The sequence below is a fragment of the Staurois parvus genome, unplaced genomic scaffold (genome assembly GCF_062004578.1).
Source record: "Staurois parvus isolate SC_StPar_1 unplaced genomic scaffold, SC_StPar_1.0 ptg000019l, whole genome shotgun sequence".
NCBI lineage: Eukaryota > Metazoa > Chordata > Amphibia > Anura > Ranidae > Staurois > Staurois parvus.
Genome location: NW_028317815.1, coordinates 17278780 through 17301355, shown reverse-complemented (window position 1 = coordinate 17301355; position 22576 = coordinate 17278780). Strand labels below are relative to the sequence as shown.

The 22576-nt window shown below is 43.9% G+C and overlaps 1 protein-coding gene across 2 annotated transcripts in view; it reads left to right on the top strand.

The window, feature by feature from the left end:
• The window catches only part of PRKAR2B (protein kinase cAMP-dependent type II regulatory subunit beta), a 163115-nt gene that overhangs the window by 56018 nt on the left and 84521 nt on the right, over positions 1-22576 (top strand). For both annotated transcript variants that reach the window (XM_089685245.1, XM_089685254.1), the window contains exon 2: positions 10896-10931. In XM_089685245.1, the coding sequence (XP_089541371.1) occupies positions 10896-10931 (36 nt within the window). The remainder of the gene's footprint in view (positions 1-10895; positions 10932-22576) is intronic.

Genomic DNA, 22576 nt, shown 5'->3' with positions numbered 1-22576 from the left:
TTACCCCTGTCACTGGTTTCAGTGTTGGGGACCGCTGATCCAGCACAGCAATGGCACCTCAAAATCACTTGTCCCTTACCACCCCCCTACAATGACAGTTCTCTTCTCTCTCCCAAGAGGACTCTAGCGGCAGCCATCCAATAGGAATTGTCCATTGATCTCAGAGTTGGTCTTTAAAGCAGAACTGAAGTGTTTTCTTTGAATGTACCCTGAGCTGCGCATGCCCAGCTCAGTGTACAGTCTCGGCATGCCTAGGAGAAAGATCATTCCAGCCCATCCCATCAAGGTGGCCAGGTATTTTGAACCCTAAAGAAGTCTGAGAACAAATGGAAAAATGATGAACGTGTTGGCGACTGAGCAAATAGTGATCACAGCTGATGTATTGCAAGAGAAGGGCACTTTGCAAAGCAAGTCTACCATAATGTGCAGATATGCTGAGCAGACTTGCACGATATTGCAAGAGCTCCTGGATCCCCAAAATGTATTATAGATTTTGGTTGAGCCTCAGTGGACTTAATCATTGACTTTCTTACATGTCAGAGATTTTTATAACCTGATCTTGTTACAAGAGGTTGTGTTTCTGCCTCCCTACCAAGGCTGTTATAATGATGTCATAGCTGGATTCCCTAGTCTTTCTGTTTTTCTTCCTTTTAACAACTCTGCTGTAGGAGTTTGACTCTATACCTTGGCTTTGGCTTTGCAATGACCACAGTGATAAATATCTTGAATACTGGAAGGGGTTATTTCACCTTAACCTTTGTTCATATTTCATGTCCGAGATTCACAAACACTTTTCAGACTACAAAGTAATACATATACAGTATTTTTTTTCTTAGGACAAACAATGCTTTCTTTTGGTGATATTTTCTTGCAAAAATTACTTACAATTTTTATGCAATCTGTAGACAAAAAATAAAAAAGCTTAAACACACCTTTTTCACCTTTATTCAAACCATTGTAGGGTCAAGATCACCAAATCTCAATGTGCCAAGATCACTTTCTCATTTTGATTCAACAGCAGAATTTCCTCCAGATAGGAATAAATGCGAACACCCTGCTCCTAAAGATGAGCAATCAAGGTGAAAAGCACTTTAGCAAAGGCTCTCAGGGATGTGTTAAGGCTAAAGAGAAACTGGCAGTGTAACTGGCCGAATACAAAGCTTAAGAATTTTTGGAAATGTGGGGCGACTGGGACATGCAAATATGCATCTTTCAGATCAGTACATCTGAGCCAGTGTGTAGCCAGACTGTAGCCAGTCGCCCAGCTGCACTACTTTCTTTTTCAATAATTTCTATTGAAAATTTACAGCACACATCCAGAGACACCATCCAGCACAACACAGAAATGACCTCAGTCAGCCTTGTACACAGTAAAAGGGCAGTATCTGTTGGTAACATAAACAGCATAATAGAATGATAATACCAAGCGGCTGCACTAGTTTCAAGGATTCTATCTTGAAATGGTCTTTTTTGATATACTGTATCTGTTCAGAACCTTCAGGTCTATTACAGGTCTCCAAGTTCCTGGCTTTTTCTGCACCAGAAACTGAGCTGAATATTATTATTATACAGGATTTATATAGAGCCAACAGTTTGCTCAGCACTTTACAATATAAAGGGAGACAATACAGTAACGGTACAGTTCAATGCAAGAGGGTTAAGGGGGCCCTGCTCCTTGGAGCTTACAATCTAAGAGTACTCCGTGAAAAACACTCACAATGCGGAACAAGCACAATCGCTTCCTGCAGCAGGGTGCTCACATATGAGAGAAGGACATTCTTCTGTAGGTTGCAGGGGGATAGATTTGTTGAAACAAAACACATTCTTGGGTACTTGAGAACATTCCAAAAATGCTCAAGCCGGACAGTGTTCAGGACCCAGCAATATTTTATCTTGTCCGCCCATACCCACCGGAACATTTGCAGCCTGGCACCTCCAGCCAAGGAATTAGTCCAGGGCCTACGCAACTCCCCACCTCACCTATAGGGCCTTGCAGCCTTACAAATGGCTTTTGTAGGCCCTCTGAAGAGACTGGCCCTTGAAGGGGATATTGAACCAACCCTGCTTTGATGAGGGGTCTGCTACCCAAGGTCTGAGCCACAGCATCACCTTTCCCATGACCGCGTTTAACATCATGTGGAAAAGGGACTTTATGATCTCAATCATCATCTTCAGTGTCTGAAGTAAGAGTATTGAAAGAGGCTAGTGTCACGACCCACGGTCGCCGCCACCAACAGGCAACAATCGCACTAACAGTAATACATCACGCCCACGGCGTCAAACCCCAGACCTTCTCACTAAACTCGTGACCGAAGGGCCGGCCGAACCAAAACCGCGGTGTGACGCGCGTAACAAGGCCCCACCCAGCTGCACCCTACACAGCGATTGCCCAGCTAATGGACTACAATCGGTGCCTCCAGCCTGAATGCGCTTGTTACTGGGTCTGGTTAGTTACGCAACTAACCCTCTATTGCCACCACCACTTTTGTCGGAGACTGGGAAACTCCCGTTATGAAATATACACTATAATGATTGAAATATTGATCTATATAGCACGGCCCGCGGACCTGCTATACAGAGATATAACAAACCGTAGCATCTCTTCAAAGGCAGGGATTCGTGAATTGCAAGTAAGCGCTTAGAAACAGTTTAACACTTTCAGAAAGAAAGATTTATTACTAAAAGCATCAGACAGATGCAAATAAATATTTACAAAGATATCACAAATATATATATATATATATATATATATATATATATATATGTATGTATATAAAGACACAGCAAAGAGATAATTAGGAAGAAGATTACAGGGTTGAGTTACTTGCCCATATGCCTGGGTTTGCAGTCCAAGTTGTGAGCAGGGTGATTTCTTTGATCTCCTCTTGTTACGATGTTGCTGGGAGATCTCTCTGTGTGAGTCTTGTGTGTGTGTCACAGACTAACTCACTTGACTCTCTTAAAGGTCCCTCTCAAAGGGGAGGGCTCTGACTACATGTTTTGGGAGTGGTCATAGGGAAACTCTAAACTAAATTACCAGCTTCATATCCCGTGATATGAACCATACAGTTGACCTGAGGACTGTGCAATTACTTTGGTCAGTTTGATAATGAGTGGGCTTACATAGTTTTGGGTGACAAAAGTTACACTTCAGCAGACAGTCTGTCTCCATTTCTCATGTCTTAGGTTGTTCCACGCCATCTGCCAGGAGATAACGTTTGCCTCTCAGGAAGGGAGGAGGGTAGGAATGAGGCTGAGGAATGCCTCGAATAAACAGACAGAACACGAAAAAGAGAGTGTAAAGGGGGACTCCGCTCCAACAAGGATGAGCAAGTTTGCCACAGCTAGGATCTCAGATTTACCAAGATCATTCAATACAGCAGTTTCAGATTTATCAATCCAGATTTACAGAACTCTGGAAATAGTTGCTAAGGTTATCGACTGGCTTGCATGCTCCACCTGCTGTAAGCATTTTTTTAAGGTATAGGTCAACCCTGTTGTCTAGAACATCTTTGAAAGTGACCACATCCTCCAGAGGCAGCGTCACATGTCTGACTAGCTCTATCAAAGCTGCTTCCATCACTGGGGGATTGTCCAGATATTGGACATACTCCTTTTGAAAGGGGTAAAGTTTGGCAAAGTGGTTTCTGAATGAAAACTGCCTGCTTCCATTCATCCTCAATGATATCGCTAATTTCTTCCATGAAGTGGAATTTCAAGCCTTCCTTTCTCATTTGTTTAAAATATCTCCTTTGCTTCCTCTGCTGCTGTTCCGCAGAGTCCTCACATAACAGGGCTTCTCTGTTCTCCTTAAGGAAGGGTTGGACAAGAGCAAAGTCAAAGCCATTGAAAGGACTATCCTCCTCTTCTAAAGTGTTTGGAATGTTCTCAAGTGCACAAGGTTCCAGGGGTAACACAGCTAAGAAGGTGAAAAACAATCATCCCAGCAAGGCAGCACTATAATGGCAGGTCTGCCTGTTTAAATTTGATTGCTCTGCCCCCCTGAGGTTTCCTACTGGCCAGCAGGGTGCACATGTGCAGGCGCCATTCCCTGGACTCGGGACCACCATGAACCGCATTACCATAAAACCCATCCACAGATTTTTGTCCACACCCAAACACAAATGCTGCAGGCTTGTACAGCACCTATGATGTATGCAACCAGAGCCCTCATAACAAAGCCTTTAGAATGTATCCAACATAACCCCAAGGACCAGCAGCAGGGATCCCAGTGGCCACAGCCTTTAGTGGGCACCACAGGCAATGTGTGTCCAGAAGCTATCCTCGGGCCCCTTCGCTTCTCCATCTACAACTCCTCCCTTGGCCAACTCATACACTCTCACGGCTTCAACTACCACCTCTATGCCGACGACACGCAAATCTATCTCTCAAACCCTCGCCTCACCCCATCAGTCTCCGCCCGAATCACAAGCCTACTGAACGACATATCAGATTGGATGTCACTCCACTTCCTTAAACTGAACCTCTCCAAAACCGAGCTCCTAGTCTTCCCCCCAGCCTGAACACCACCCCCTACTGACTTCTCCATCACGTTCAACAATGCCACCATCAGGCCCGCTCCACAGGCCAGAGTACGTGGTGTCATTCTTGACTCCAATCTATCCTTCCAGCCCCAGGTCCAATCACTAACAAACTCATGCAGACTCCACCTCCGCAACATTGCCAAAATACGCAGGTTCCTAACCCCAGAAACCACTAAGCAGCTCATCCACTCCCTCATCATATCACAACTCGATTACTGCAACTCCCTTCTCACTGGCCTGCCTCGCCACAGGCTATCCCCACTTCAGTCTATCCTGAACTCTGCAGCCAGACTCATCCACCTTACCAACTGCTCCGTTTTCACCACCCCCCTCTGCCAGTCCCTCCACTGGCTTCCGATTGCCCAACGGATCAAATTCAAAATCCTAACACTGATGTACAAAGCTGTCCATCATACTGCCCCAAACTACATCACCGACCTAATATCCAAATACCACCCAAAACGCACTCTCCGCTCCTCACAAGACCTCCTTCTCTCTAGTTCCCTGGTCTCTTCCTCCCATGCCCGCCTCCAGGACTTCTCCAGGGCTTCCCCCATCCTCTGGAACTCCCTACCACAATCCATCAGACTATCACCTACTCTCCTCTCCTTTAGGCGCACCCTGAAAACCCACAGGGAAGCCTACCCCACCCCCTGCTAATTGCTGACCTCCTCCACTCTTCCTACCACTCCATCCCCCACAGCTTTTCCTCCTGTACCACTATCCCCTCCCTCATAGATTGTAAGCTCCAAGTAGCAGGGCCCTCAAACCTCTCGTGTATCGCATTGTATTGTTATTGTACTGTCGCATGTATTGTCTCCCATTGTATTGTACAGCGCTGAGCGAACTGTTGGCACTTTATAAATACTGTATAATAATAATAATCAGCCTCTCCCGGACGAACTACCAGATTCTTAACCCAGCCAGGAGTTATGGTCCTGATTAGTGCAGGGGTGGGCAGAGCCTACCAGGTGTGTGCTGACATGGTCCTCTGCTATTTTTAGATTTTTATAGAGGTTTTAAGTAATTTTAAGGTAGAAAAATAAATTTAATGGATGTGAAAAATGAGAAAAGTGGTCCAACAGAAAGGACTTATCCCGTCCTCCTCCTCTTTTCTTTGGACCTGTCATTTTAAATCTACTTCTTTACGAAATTTTTACACATGCCCCAAAATAAACCTTAACTGAATTTTCAGTCGGATTTTGTATAAAAGTTCTACCACAAAATGAATCAGCATTATAGCATTACAAGGTCTCCTTAGATATGCACTTCTGGACATTATATGCTTGGAGAGCAGCTGCTGCAGCCCCTGGTGTATAACTGATACTCTATATAGGAGACAACCACAAGCAATGAGACATATTTAAATTCAGATATCATAGTCCATCCATGCTCATTCAGCTAATTAAAATATTAGCACAGGCAGATGTGTTTAACTGAACATTTCTGGGATAATTAATGGACAGTAATACATTCGATTTCCTGGTCCGCTGAAATTTTTATTTGTAAGGAATGGATAAGTGAGGACAGATGCTCTTTTCTGTGAATGCATAGTGAAAGCATCATTAGGCATAGAATATACAGCTCCCCTTTACTACTGAGAGAGACCGTTTATTAGCATTAATTGATATATTTAAATTACACTGTAGTCAAAATTCAAACTTAAACCTTGATTTGCATGCAGGGAGCAGTACTGCACTCAGACATTGCTGTTTTGCCCCATTCTATCCCACTCACTTATCATGGCAGTCTGGTGACCCTAGAGCAGTGGTGGCGAACCCGTGGCACGCGTGCCACAGCCGGCACGCCGAGCCTTATCTGTGGGCACGCCAGGAGAATCCAGCGGCGCGCTGTCTTCCCGGCTGTAGTGTGCGTGACAGCCGGGTCCCAAGTGCGCATGCACAAGAAGCAGTGCTCCTTGTGAATGGTAAGGCGGTACCTGGGACACATGACAGATCCCAGAAGCCGCCGGACCAATCACAAAGCGCAGCGCTTCTCGCGCATGCGCACTGGGCATCCGGCTGTCCGACGAGCGCCCACACTACAGAAGCCGGGAAGACAGCGCGCGGCTGGATCGAGGAACAGGTAAGATAAAAAAAAAAACTCTGCGGAAGTAAGAGCGGGTACCTGTCAAATTCAGGTACCCGCTCCCCCTCCCTCCCCAAAGGTCAGCAGTCATCCCTGTGCTGTGTCCCCAGTCTCTGGTCATCCCTGTGCTGTGTCCCCAGTCTCTGGTCATCTCCTGTGCTGTGTCCGCAGTCTCTGGTCATCCCTGTGCTGTGTCCGCAGTCTCTGGTCATCTCCTGTGCTGTGTCCCCAGTCTCTGGTCATCTCCTGTGCTGTGTCCCCAGTCTCTGGTCATCTCCTGTGCTGTGTCCCCAGTCTCTGGTCATCTCCTGTGCTGTGTCCCCAGTCTCTGGTCATCTCCTGTGCTGTGTCCCCAGTCTCTGGTCATCTCCTGTGCTGTGTCCCCAGTCTCTGGTCATCTCCTGTGCTGTGTCCCCAGTCTCTGGTCATCTCCTGTGCTGTGTCCCCAGTCTCTGGTCATCTCCTGTGCTGTGTCCCCAGTCTCTGGTCATCTCCTGTGCTGTGTCCCCAGTCTCTGGTCATCTCCTGTGCTGTGTCCCCAGTCTCTGGTCATCTCCTGTGCTGTGTCCCCAGTCTCTGGTCATCTCCTGTGCTGTGTCCCCAGTCTCTGGTCATCTCCTGTGCTGTGTCCCCAGTCTCTGGTCATCTCCTGTGCTGTGTCCCCAGTCTCTGGTCATCTCCTGTGCTGTGTCCCCAGTCTCTGGTCATCTCCTGTGCTGTGTCCCCAGTCTCTGGTCATCTCCTGTGCTGTGTCCCCAGTCTCTGGTCATCCCTGTGCTGTGTCCGCAGTCTCTGGTCATCCCTGTGCTGTGTCCGCAGTCTCTGGTCATCCCTGTGCTGTGTCCGCAGTCTCTGGTCATCCCTGTGCTGTGTCCGCAGTCTCTGGTCATCCCTGTGCTGTGTCCGCAGTCTCTGGTCATCCCTGTGCTGTGTCCGCAGTCTCTGGTCATCCCTGTGCTGTGTCCGCAGTCTCTGGTCATCCCTGTACTGTGTCCGCAGTCTCTGGTCATCCCTGTACTGTGTCCGCAGTCTCTGGTCATCCCTGTACTGTGTCCGCAGTCTCTGGTCATCCCTGTACTGTGTCCGCAGTCTCTGGTCATCCCTGTACTGTCCGCAGTTCTGGTCATCCCTGTACTGTGTCTGCAGTCTCTGGTCATCTCCTGTACTGTGTCCGCAGTCTCTGGTCATCCCTGTACTGTGTCCGCAGTCTCTGGTCATCCCTGTACTATGTCCGCAGTCTCTGGTCATCCCTGTACTGTGTCCGCAGTCTCTGGTCATCCCTGTACTGTGTCCGCAGTCTCTGGTCATCCCTGTACTGTGTCCGCAGTCTCTGGTCATCCCTGTACTGTTAATTAGTTTGCACTACTGTACGAGTTGTTTTTTCTAAACCAAAAGCTCGATATTCAGGTTTCATTGCAGTGTTGGCACTTTGAAAGAAATAAGTTGGTTTTGGGTTGCAGTTTGGGCACTCGGGCTCAAAAAGGTTCGCCATCACTGCCCTAGAGGATAGCTGCCTGTAGTACTGGAACATATACTGCCTAGCAGTTCTTTTCAGATCCATGGAACAAATACCATTACTAATACGTTTATTATAGCCACCAATCATACTGAACCCCACCTTGGAAGTTTAAAGTGATTAATAACTCAGGATGCAAAGAGAGAATTTGAACAGCACAGGCTACAATAAGTATACTCAGGATTCTAGGCACATGGGATTACAAAAAATTCAGATTATGGTAAACTGAGTTAACTTTTTGATTTTAGCACAGCTGCTGTGTTTACGTAATCACTTTGCCTCTGAAAAAAATGTAAAGTTGCTTCAAACACGTTAAAATCTTTGGATAGAAAATAGATATTTTCTGGAAGCAGAGACTCAGTAGAAAAAAAGAAGGTAGTTACAATTTTTTTTGTTGCATGGTATTTGCACTACTGTTTATAGAATCTGTTTTTTCAGTAAAAAAAAAATACACTAAAATTAATTGTAGTGCACACAAACACAATATAATCTTCAATTTGTATTAGTATTTTGTATTCTGCATTTGAGCCAGTTACTAGATTAGTGTTACTAAACCCACAACAGTAAAATCAGTCTGTTTATGTAGTAAAGCATGCTTGATATACTCGCTATGGAACCTAAGGGGTTAATCCTTCGCATTGTGTAAAAAAGGCTGTTTGATCCTCTTTTACTGTCCCCAATCCATCTGCTATAGTACAGAGCAGCAGTGGCAAGTCTGCATATGCTGTGTTTGGTGTGTATTGCTAGAGTGGTCTTTTTTTTGGAGGAGGAGGGTGCATGAGATCAGCACAGGGCCAATCAGCGCTGTCTGGACAGAGGGTCAGGAGTCATACAGCCTCACAGGACATTCAGAGGAGAATGAAAACTTTTCCTATAAGATTAACCAGTGCTCAGCCTGATACTGATAGAAGTCACAAGACTGCTATACACTGCTGATGAAAAAAGGTATTTAGCAGTTTATAATTAGTAAAGTAATTGCATTTCTATGTTCTGTGAACTGTGGAAGACTGTATATAATGAATGCAGGGTCATGGGTGTCGTAACACTTTTTTAGCTCCTTTTCATGCAGGGCTTTCTCTCTGCAGGAGCAGGTTTATGATAACTATTATACCCCTATTTAGGATCACTGGTTTAATGTGTGACTTTTGCTTCCTTAAACTCCATATGTAGACACTGTGGGGCATATTTATAAAACAAATTTGAATAGCAACTCATCTAATGCAAGTGCATATACATTCATTCTGTTCAGATAAGGCAATACTATTTCCTGTGCTGATCGAAAGTTTTTCATTGACTTAAAGCGGAGTTCCACTCACCCTGTCAGCAAATAAAAGTCAGTAGCTACAAAAACTGTAGCTGCTGACTTTTAAAAAACAGCCACTTATCTGTCCCTCAGTCCTGTAGTGTCCTCCCCGCAGCCCGTTTCACCGGCCGTTCTGTATTCCAGGAGGCCGTCATCTTCACTGTGGGCACCCGGCTGTGACAGCTTGTGGCTTCACAGCCGGGTACCCACTGCACATACATGAGCAGCGTTGCGCTTCATGAATGGTCCTGTAGTCTTCTTGGAACTGTCATGTGTCCCAAAAGAATACAGGGAGGAAGGGACGGAGGACACCTTCCACTAGGCGATCAGACCAGAAGTGGGAGCGGGTACCTGTCAAATTTGGGTATCCGCCCCCCAAAGGTGTCAATCCTTAATGGGGAACAGTGCTTAAAGCAAAACTTCCCCTTTTGGGTAGAGCTCCACTTTAAAACAAAACACTGCCTTTGGACACTAGATGGTGGTAAGCATCATAGGAATTTCCTCTAATACTTAGCTCCATCTACTGGAAAAATGTTCGTACTTCCCATTTAAAATCAATAAAAACATGCGTTCAGCACAGGAAATAGCCTAATACCATTTGCATTTTGCCCCATTTGCACAGAACAAATGTGCATGCATGTTCACGGGGAAATTGCTATGCATATGTTTTTTTATAAATACACTCCATAGTATACTGTATATTCCCCCCTAGGTTAGTAAGTAGTTTAGATTCATCTGCAGTGTAGTGTGAACTAATTTTCTCTCCAAATTTTGAACATACTTTTGTCACCAGGAGCAGCTGATCTGTTAAGATTTTTTATGAGTGACATCTGGGTACATTTCCATTTTCATTTGTAAAGAAGCTGATGTCAAGCCATATGCTGCAAATTTACAGTTTGCATGTTAGATTTCTGTATGCTATGAACACTGTGGGATGTTAAAGCACCAGATTTCCTTTCAGTCCTTTAAACTCTGCCGTACCTGCCACATACAGATATCAGTACAAGCGAATGGCTGTATATGAATGGGCTTGGGTAAATGCTGCTGGCTTCCACACTTTTGCATTTGGGTAGAAGTGGTATATGCATGTGCATGGGTAAACATACAGAAACCATCAACATTTACCCGAGTATGATGGCATACAGCCAATCACTTGTATTGTTAGTTGTACACGGCACATGTGGATCACCGGGTAGCAGAAAGCGCCAAGTATTTTATGCCTCCACACATAAGAGCTGAAAAGCATCCACGTGCAAGAGCCTTTACAGTGATTAAACTCTCTAAGAAGCAACAATTATTACATGTGTGTATACGAGGAAGTCCAGAACTTGTAAACTAAATGTTCACAAAATTGCTTTCGATTTTTTTAATAAATATAAAATGTAATTTGTCAGTTTTCTATTTTCATTACAAATATTAATCATATCTTTGTTATATCTTTCAGCTCCAGTGATAAGCAGATTCTCAAGACGCGCATCTGGTAAGGTCTGATTACATTTTAAATACTGTTGTATGTATTTTTTTTTGTCACTTGGCATTTTTTATTTCATTGGGGTGAATGATATAGTAGTAAAACTACCGTATTTAGTTTTGCATATACAGTATGTTATTTGTCAGTAGCAGAAGATCTAAGGCGGGGTCGGCAACCCATCAATCTCATTTTACCCATCGATTGCGGGTAGGTCACAGGTAGATTTCATCCCTTCCTAGCCAATCCCTGGAACCTAGACAGGAGCAATGGCAGCATTTCCTGGAACTGATCAATGTGTTCACCTCCTACAATAGCTGAAAGTCTGTTTTTCCTCCTCTCCCTCTCGCCAGTATTCAGTGGTCGGTACCATTTACTAACTGTGTTCATTCGTACCTGAAGCATAGTAAACTGTGTTTACTATGCTTCAGTTTGTGAATGAACAGGGAGACTGAGCAGAGCTTTTCCTGTTCATTCATTCTGTGCAGCTAAGGCTGCCTCTGTCTCAAAAGTGAGACATCAGGGGTCTGTTTAGACTCCTGATATTTCACCAAAGCCCCTCAACAGGGCTTCTAGAAAAATTAAAAAATTATAATACAAAATACAACTAAAAACCCCCCAAAAAACTAATAAATTGTACAAAATCTACTGCCACCATCCTCTGCCCTACTGACAAAGCCCACTGCCCTGTTGTCCACTTTTAAGGTAGGCTAAGTTTATATTTTTACAGTGACATTTGTTTTATAATGATTTCCTAAATGTTCCTTACTATTTAATAAGGCCTTGCTTGTTAATTTCTTAAAAAAAGGCTCTGGTGAGTAACCTGCGTGGCTGTGTGGAGGTGCATAGAATGTTTTGTGAAGGAAGATGGGAACACAACTGTCAAGATATTGGAGCACTGGATACTAATGTGATTTTTTTTTTTTTTCTGTGATATGCACACGGACTTTTTCACAGCGTTGTTCAGATAATAGAAGCACAATTGATTTGCACTATTATTTTCACTGATTGGAGCAGAGTGTTCATAGTATTTCTATATGATTACATGGTGGTCCTCCATTTTTGCTTACATGGGGTGCTGTCCTCAAGATAGACTGCATTCTTAAACCCCGCAAGCAGTTCCCCATTTATAGATGTTGACATTTTCCCATACTTTATACAGAAGGTCTAAGCAGTTTTAGATTCTATCTAATGCATAATAGGCATAGAAAAGCCTGGTATTTGGGCTACTGCATTGAGTAGGGGGTTCATAAAGCTGCTAATGGACACAACTGAAACAATTTAAGTGTCAATTCACGCTACCGCGATCTGAAAGTCGCACGACTTATGGTGTGACTTTGCTAGGCGAATTCCTGATGATTTGCTGGTAACGTGATGCGACTTGAGTACTGCTTAATGCAACTTTGAAGTAACTTTCATGCCATGCGACTTTGCCTGTGGCCGGGTGACCCCACCCCCTCATGATGTCATCGAACGGGGCAAGATGTGGATCGTCGTGATTGGTATTGGATCTACTTCGGGGGACATTTTTTTAAAAAGTTTTTATTAGTTTTTCTTTTTTTTTTACTAAAGGACTGTCAAAAACTGTTGTATTTTTACTCTCTTTTGACACTTTTTTGGTGAATGAGTAGGGGCTTCCAGATTCCCATAAGTCTCCCCCTACACCCTACAACCACCAGGCTAGGGTTGTGGGGAAGGGGCCCTTGTCCTCATCAACATGGGGACATGGTGCTTTGGGGAGGAGCCCCTCCTTCCCCAAAGCCCCCCCCCCATGGTGAGGGCATGTGGGCTGGTATAGTTTGGAGGGGGGGCACTCGCTAAACCCCCTTTTCCTGACCTACCGGGCCGCATGCTCGAATAAGCATCTGGTATGGATTTTGGGGAGGCCGCATGCCATTTTTTATAAAAACAATTTGGCATGGGGTTCCCCTTAAAATCCATACCAGACCCGAAGGACCTGGTATGGATAAGGGGAATCTCCACGCATTTTTTCTTTTCAAATTTTTAATTGCTGGCATTCTTTACATTTAGCTGTCAGCTGAGTGCACTGCAAAAATGGCTCAAAGTGCATTAGTGTGAACCAAGTCGGATCCAAATCACATCAGTATAGATGAGGATCCAACATGAAGGCAACTTCCATTAAAGTCTATGGGCACAAGTCAGATAGAAACCACCTTGAAGTAGTACAGGAAACTTTTCTAAAGTCAGAACGACTTCAGTAGTGCTAATTAAGACAGCTATCATTGACTAACATGGGGGTTAAGCACATCACACTGTTTATTTTTTTTAAAACTTTATTGAAGGCGTACAAGTGTACACTGCTTTCAAGTCTTTGCACATCGCTGTGTGCTGTGACCTGCAGTGCAGTCCGATGCAGTGCAAAAATGCAGCATTGTCTGTGTTTATCAGAACCATACATCACCACAATGGTGCCCTAGAGGTGACTTGCCTTGAAAAACACAGATCACCACAAATATGTGAATACCACCTTGCTTGTCAGAAATGTATTCTATACCAAAGATTCGGAAAAATGTGCACAAAATGTGCAAGCAATGCTTTTATTTTCCTTTATCAACTGTAGAATTCATAGGTAGTACAAATATTACGAATGTACTATTATATTGAAATAGGCAGTGCTCCACAGAGCCAGCATATGTAAATGGTGAGTGAGGAAGGCTTCTTAGGCCTCAAAAATAGCAAGGGCACATAAAAGACTCTCAGGCGTCTGTGTGCAATTTGCATTTTACAGCCATTAGAAGCTGTAATTCTGCACAACAGGTGCTGCTTTTATACATTCACTGATACCTCAGGTAAGATATTTATTTTTTTGCAGACTTCCCTATGCCATTCACACTCCTCATAAATCTGCCCTTATCATGGATATTATATTGTTTATAGAAAAATGAAGTTGTAAAAGTTTTCACTGTGCTCTTGCAGCAATGAGGTCCTGGACTGAATTGCAGTCAGGTCCCAATCTGTATAAAGAGACTGACTCTGTAACGAGTAGGGACACTCACTGGACAGAGGTGGTAGGGCTAAGGGTCACAATGCATGTTACAATCTGAATGTGCAACCTTTGTACAATCAACTTTACACAAACCAGTCAATAAACTTACCTATACCGTTCAATCGATTTGTATCCTATCAGACAGGCTTTTGCACTAGTAGCAGCTAGGAAAGATAGAGAAGTCAAATTTGGGTCAGGGCTGAGAGGCTCTGCAGATCTGTTCCCTGATACCACCCTCTGATCTAGGGGCTTGGAGAAGTCTCTACAACTCAGTGGGCGGGGTCGCAGAGGAGCTGGTCTGTACTCTTAAAGGATCCCGACCAATCCCCAAGCAGGAGGCTCGGGACAGTAGCAGGGGAGTTTAGGTGGAAGATGTGAGAGCAGGAGCTGGAGTGGGGAGCCTGGGAGGAGGTCCAGGGTAAGGGGAGAAAAGCTGCACCTTACTGGCCCCCTGAGAGAGGACCATCTGTGGAGCTAAGGAGGAAGCTAGCCCAGCAGAAGGTCTGAAGACAGCTACCAACCTGCAGCTGTGAGTACTTCTACACCCTTGGACGGGGGTAGAGGAGAGGGCATTTGGGTGAGAAACCTACTTAGTCCCAGCTGGACTGTGCTTTAAGGTGGCAGCCTCTAGATCCCCTTGTCCAGGGTATCCTCCAGACAGCTGAATATAGGAGAACTCTCTGGGGTTTGGGGTGGTACATCAGGACAGCCAGTGGTGTATTTAGGTTTTGTGCTGCCCTAGGCCTCCACAGACACAGACCAACATCAACCCCCCCCCTTCCTCCTCCCTCAGTGAGAGCCTGACATTGACCAACAACACCCCTGCCCCCCCCACCTGGGCACCCTTGCCCCCCCCACCTGGGCACCCTTGCCCCCCCCACCTGGGCACCCTTGCCCCCCCCCACCTGGGAGAGCCTTCCACTACCCCCCACCTCCCGGCAATAGAGAGAAAGACGCATCTTCACAGCTCTAGACATCCCGGGAACAAAAGTCAGGCTCTACATACACCATGAAGTAGCCCGCAGCCTCTCTCAGATCACACCTGGTTCCCATGGCATGCGTGTCCCTTTTTTCATTCCTTCTTCTGGGGGGAGGTGCTGCCCCCTGAAAAATGCCGCCCTAGGCAGGTGCCTTGTTTGCCTTGTGGTAATTACACCCCTGAGGACAGCTGGATAGCTCTCCAAAGAAAAGAAACCCTTGTACGTGTACATACAGTCATGGCCGAAATTGTTGGCACCCTTGATATTTCTCCAGGAAATCATGTATTTCTCACGAAACGTATTGCATTAACACATGTTTTGCTATACACATGTTTATTCCCTTTGTGTGTATTGGGACAAAACAAAAAAAGGGAGGAAAGAAAGCAAATTCGACATAATGTCACACAAACCTCCAAAAATGGGCTGGACAAAAGTATTGGCACCCTTTCACAACTGCGGATAAATAAGAATGTTACAAGCATGTGATGCTCCTGTAAACTCACCTGGGGCAAGTAACAGGTGTGGGCAATATAGAAATCACACCTGAAAGCAGATAAAAAGGAGAGACGTTCACTTAACCTTTGCATTGTGTGTCTGTCTGTGCCACACTAAGCATGGACAACAGAAAGAGGAGACGAGAACTGTCTGAGGACCTGAGAACCAAAATTGTGGCAAAATATCAACAATCTCAAGGTTACAAGTCCATCTCCAGAGAACTAGATTTGCCTTTGTCCACAGTGCGCAACATTATCAAGAAGTTTGCAACCCATGGCACTGTAGCTAATCTCCCTGGTCGTGGACGGATGAGGAAAATTGATGAAAGATTGCAACGCAGAATAGTCCGGATGGTGGATAAGCAGCCCCAAACATGTTCCAAAGACATTCAAGCTGTCCTGCAGGCTCAGGGAGCATCAGTGTCAGCGCGAACTATCCGTCGACATTTAAATGAAATGAAACGCTATGGCAGGAGACCCAGGAGGACCCCACTGCTGACACAGAGACATAAAAAAGCAAGACTACAGTTTGCCAAAATGTACTTGAGTAAGCCAAAAGCCTTCTGGGAAAACGTCTTGTGGACAGATGAGACCAAGATAGAGCTTTTCGGTAAAGCACATCATTCTACTGTTTACCGAAAACGGAATGAGGCCTACAAAGAACAAAACACAGTACCTACGGTAAAATATGGTGGAGGTTCAATGATGTTTTGGGGTTGTTTTGCTGCCTCTGGCACTGGGTGCCTTGACTGTGTGCAAGGCATCATGAAATCTGAGGATTACCAAAGGATTTTGGGTCGCACTGTAGGGCCCAGTGTCAGAAAGCTGGGTTTGCGTCCAAGATCCTGGGTCTTCCAGCAGGACAATGACCCCAAACATACGTCAAAAAGCACTCAGAAATGGATGGCAAAGAAGCGCTGGAGAGTTCTGAAGTGGCCAGCAATGAGCCCAGATCTAAATCCCATTGAACACCTGTGGAGAGATCTTAAAATTGCTGTTGGGAAAAGGTGTCCTTCCAATAAGAGAGACCTGGAGCTGTTTGCAAAGGAAGAGTGGTCCAAAATTCCGGGTGAGAGGTGTCAGAAGCTTATTGATGGTTATAGGAAGCGACTGATTTCAGTTATGTTTTCCAAAGGGTGTGCAACCAAATATTAAGTTAAGGGTGCCAATACTTTTGTCCAGCCCATTTTTGGGGTTTTGTGTGACATTATGTCATATTTGCTTTTCTGCCTCTGTTTTATATTTGTTCCAATACATACAAAGGGAATAAACATGTGTATAGCAAAACATGTGTTAATGCAATACCTTTTTTGTGTGAAATACTTGATTTTCAGGAAAAATATCAAGGGTGCCAACAATTTCGGCCATGACTGTAGTTCCAGGACGTTGTCCTCAGTTTAACAGTTCCTTGGGCATCCCATGTATCCCTCATCCCCATCCAAGTTTAAATCCCTGAATAAAATCCTAAAAAAAAAAACAAGTTCAAGGACTGTTTACTGTCTGTGACATGTGAGTCTGGAGGAGAAATGCGTGTTGCCTGGCTGCGACTATAGGGGCACCCAAATCTTTAGCGACTCCAAAGGGGGTAGTGCTACATTAGATCTAAATTTTGTACAATCATATTGTAATGCGTGGTGAGCTTTAGATGTGAATGCCAAATTCCAGTTACTAAATGATGCTAAATCAAACAGGGCCACAGAAAAGGCTTCTCTGGCTATTAGCAGTAATCGTATTGTGTTACTTATATGTCTGTTTTAGTGTACATGTTCACTTTAACATGATCAGTTAGTAAACATAATTTCCCTCTTGACCTTCTGCAAAGAAAAATACAAATATTTTGAATGGTTATTTCAGTTTTGCATTTCAAAACAGCCAATTCTCTTCCAGTAGAGCATGTTTTACTAATCAAGCCATCTGCACATTGCTTTTGTTCCAAGCAAGTACATTTGTGTGCATCCATCCTCCCTAAATAAGACAGTTCTATAGAGCCATGTAAGTGATATGCATTTTGTGCTAAAATATGGAAGGATGCAGTCATCTTCCTGGAATATATCACTGTAAAATAATACGGTAACACAGAAACGCAGGCTCATTTTTCACATATGCCCTAATCTGAGCTCAGCAATGTGAAAACATTGGAGGCTGAAAAGGGGCCCTGTAATGTATTCTATTTACACCTAAGTGCACAGAATGGATAGCAAAAAACACTATGCTCAGGTTCTTCAAGTAAGGTACTATGGATGTTGCTCTTATTTTCCAGTGTATACTCTGTTATTGTATCATTACTTTTTGGCATGACTGTTGTGGAGGATAATTAAAATATTTTATCCATACAGCATTAAATTATTTAAAGAGTACATCCTGCATTGTTAGAAGGTTTTACAACGACTTTTAGTAAAACAAATTCAGTGTGCAGCAGCCCTTCCAGCCCCCCCAACACTTACCTTAGCCTCATTGTGATCCAGCACTGTGCATAAGATCCTCGGCTCTCTAGGCACTCTCCCTCCTCATTGGCTGAGACAGCAGTGGGAGCCATTGACTTCCGCTGCTGTCAATCACAGCCAGTGAGCCAATGAGGATGGGGTGAGGCCAAGCCAAGGTCTGTGTGTGAATGGACATGCAGAGCAGCAGCTCGGGAACGAGCCTGCTTGGGTGCCCCATAACAAGCAGCTTGCTCTGGGGGCATTTGCCAGGAGGGAAGGGCCAGAAGTGTCGGTAGGGGACTAGCTACTCAGCCTCTATCTAACAAAGAAACTAACTAACCTGGAGGCGTTACACATTTTACTAGCATGTCCCAGTGTACCTAAGAGGTGAATGGATTTTATTTCACATAGACTTTGTTGACATATGAGTCCTCCATTAGATTTGTGATCCAATAGCTGTATCCTCAAATGGCTGATGTCTTTGAACTTTTACCCCTTGGTACAGAGCTCTGTGAGGTTCAAGATCTTTTTAATATTCATATTGCTTTTGCTGGATTGCAATAATACACATTTAAACTGATTTTGATCAAATTGTGTTAGAGCTGATTCACACATGTGCGGTGCGGATTGAAGCTCAGGTATCACAGCTAATTAATACAGTAGTTGTTCACAGGTTCACGTCAGGTTTACATCAGGTTCAGGATGGGATTAGCTCAGGATCTTATCCTGTTCGCACATATGCGGTTTAGAAACGGTTCCAATAAAAGTCTATAGCCTGTAATCTGAATCTGAACCGGACCGTACTGCTCAGAAATCGTACATTACTCCTTTTAAAACTGCACTGAATCCGCACTGCCAGTGCACCGGACATATGTAAACAAGCACCATAGAAAGCAATGTTTTTTCATATTTCATGCGGATTGGATGCGGTTCAAACAGCATTCAGTCTGCATATATGTGAACCGGCACTTACTATTTAGTGGAACCATCATAAGGTCAGTGGCAGAATGTACTAAATTGTATGTGATATTTCAATTTTACCACACTGATTTGCAGTGAAGTTATTTCCTCAATTGTGACTTTTGATTAGCTGCAAGCAGATCACTAAGCTTTAAAGGGCAGAGGAGACATCTGGGGTCTAATAGACCCCAGATCTCTCAGCAAACAGTACCTCTCACTGCCTATTACTATCACAGAGGATTTTCATATTTCCTGTCATAAATAAAAGTGATCCACAAAAAAAACCCCGTTAAAGATACAGTGTAAATATAAAGAAAAAAATTAACAAACAACCCCGCTCCTCTGTGCTCGTGTACAAAGGAAAACAAACGCGTCAGTCCTGCGTGTAAATGTGCATCACTGAAAACTTCAGATCATAGGCAGTAATTCTAGCACTAGACCTCCTGCGTAAATCTAAAGTGGTAACAATTAAAGATGTTTAAAGCGTCGTCTATGGATAATAACATTTATGTAGTTTGTAGCTGTTGCATGGGCGTGTGAAATTCTACAGTGGGACATGTTTAGTATCTATTTACTCGGCGCAGGTCCAAAATCTGTAGGCATTTAGCATGAGTATCCGTTAGAAATGAGTTTGTCATGAATGATGGACTCCATAAGTTGCTGTTTGACCTCCACAAAGTTGAGAAACTGCTGGCACCAGGCTATAGTCAAGGTCTGTTGAACTGCCAGAAAGACAAATCCCACTAGCTTCCCCTGGGCTTTAGTCAAAGATAGAATAGACCTATGCAACAAGGCTTTCCAGGGATCGCGTTCTAATGAAATGTTTAGAACTGATCAGATCAATGAGTAGATCTGTGTCCAAAATCTTAGGGTTTTGGGGCAGGACCACCAAATACAACAAAGTGTACCGGGTTCCCTACAACCCCATGAAACAAGTAAATGGCGTGGAGGGGACAAATTATACTACCCACACTGGAGTCATATACCAGCGGGAGAGGAGTTTGAAGGCATTCTCCTGGGCAAAAATACTCTGAGAACACCTGGAGGAATCAAGTCAGATTTGGTTCCATAAGGAGTAATCTAAAGACTTGCCTAAGTCTGCTTCCCACTTCATAATGTAACGACGGGTGCGAGGTACCAGGTTGTCTGTTAATGAGCTATAGAGACTGGACTAGTCCTTTCAACAAGGGGTCCTTGTGACACCTGTTTTCAAATGGAATCAGCTGTTTAGGGCAGTCCTATTGGATGTTTGAGGAGCGAGTGGACATGTTGGCGGGTTTGGGTGTAAAGAGAGATCTCAGTATTCGGAATCTGCCAGTGTTCACATAAATAGTCAAAAGATTTGATACCATCAAGCACCAATAGCTCATACACATATTTAGTCCCTCACATCCTCCACCTGGATTGTCCTTAGCTTGTGGAAATTGGGGGGGTGTCCAAGATGCCAGATTAGGGTAAATAAGTGTAGATCAAGCGAGCTGACACAGCGAGTGTAACAAGGTCTGGTCTTTTAAAAATAGCCTGTAATAGGATTTAAGATTAGGGATTGCCACGCTCTCGATGTTCGTTAACAGTACAGATGCAGGCATCTTAAGCTGAAGAAGTAAAGATGTTTAAGCAAATACATCATGCAAAGGGCATAGATCCTGCACAACCAGGAGATGTGAAGGGAGGTTCAGGAAGTAAGAAAGACCGAAAGTTCCCTAAATAGGGAGGGATAATTAGCCAGGTACAGCGAATCATTTGACGAGCTTCAATGCATGCCCAAGTATGGTAAAGAGGTAGGCCATGACAAAGTATAATTGCTGCGTATACCTGATAGCTGATCTAGGGGCAGTGCGAGGTTTAAGGTTTTGGACTTAGACTCTTTTTCGTGAATCTGGGATTTGAATCCAAACTCAGAGAGGAAGGTAAAGAGGTTGAGCAAGGAGATATGGGGGGTAAAGACATACATTAAAATGTCACCAGCAAACATTGTTTTATGATGTTCCCCTGCTAATTGGATATCTGGGAAAGTACGGATGGCCATTGCCAAAGGTTTGAGTGCCAAAATAAACAGAATAAGAGACGGGGCATCCCTGTATGGTGCCCCTGTGGACTTGGAAGGACTCGGAGGTAAAGCCGACATATTTGAGGGTCACGGATGGGCGAGTGTAAAGGTTAATAAAACCCCAGCGTCAGACTGCAGAGAAGAGGTAGTACCAGGAGAGTGTATAATAGGCTTTGTGGACATCAAGAGACAGTAACACGGCAGGATAGGAGTGAGTTTTGGCCATTTTTATTATTTTAGAAAAAAACACAACCCTATTACAATCACAATCACTTTAAATTAGAGTTCAGTGTCATGCTAAGCCCATATTTGTACAGGGTCAAACCTTAAATTCACCTAAGATTTTATTTGTTTACCTACAAATCACTCACCTTATTGAAAATAAACTTTTCATTACATTAGGTAACATGTAAACATTTTCAGTAGGGTCTGCAAACATCCAATTTTTGTAATTCAATGGTAAATCCTGATAAATGTGACATTTATGTACAAAGTGGTTATTGACATAAATTGGCATCTAACATCTGCCACGCTGAACAGATGCAACAAAGTATTTATTCCCTTTGGAAACCCATGCCATTTGTGCACCTCATCTTATGTTCTCCTTACATTCAATGCACATTCACCCAGATCTGCTCAGTTCCTTATTTGCATTTTCCTTCTGCATCAGTGGTTGGTAAACTGTATAAATCTGTCAAATGCAGGTGAATCCAGGTGGGTGAATGTGCCTGTAGTCACAGGTCTTTTATAGGCAGAGGAAGTATTATGTTGCCATGATTCATTGTTTGCACAGCAAAAGGCCTTGCATTTACTTTATTTTTCTCTGAGTGTGAGCTGCCAACACTGCAGCGGTTAACATCTGAGAGAGTGCTTGAAGATCAGTCATTATACAGTATATTAGTTGTCACAATCAAATATTTTATAAAGTGCAACACTGAATAGTTTTTTTTTATTTTAGTCTTGAGTTTTATATGTTGAAGTTTAGATAAGCAGGAAGCTTGCCAGCTTTCAAGATATTGAAAAATGGGCAGTGAAGGGCTTGTTAGTGCAAATGATTGTAAAGCTGGTCATTCATGGCTCCCTTTTTTTTTTCATTTAGCCAGTGGGCTGAACACAAAAAAATGAACTGATTTGTGGATTCCTCCTCGCTATGTCATTGTATTCTGACAGCGGGACTCCCTCACCATCAGAACACACTGATCAGAGCTGCAGCCTCAGACTGTGTTACATCCCTGATATCCACCCAGCCAAAGAAAATATTATACAATCTGTCACTACTGGAGCGAAAGACTATACATGATTTGTGCAATAATCTGGCCATCACCATCAAACCAGCAGTTGTTGGTATACATACAAACAAATACATACAAGAGGTCCAAAGGTAACTGGCAAATGCTACTTACTACAAACATCTGGATTATGATGCAACCATTAAAAGGTCTCATTAAAACACTACCGACCCAGCTACATTCAGAATATATCATTGCGATTACATATAATCCAGAAATTGGGGACGTTTACATGCTACCCATGATCCACAAGCCAGGAAATCCAAGCAGACCCATCATAACAGGTATGAACACACTTACTGAACAAATCTCAGGCCTAGTCGAAAAAATGTTAAAACCATTAACCATAAATAGTCCTAGTTTCCTGCAAGATACAACTGATATTCTGAACAAGAGCAACAATTTCCAGCAATTACCACCAAACACATTCCTAGTCACTATGGATGTAGAATCT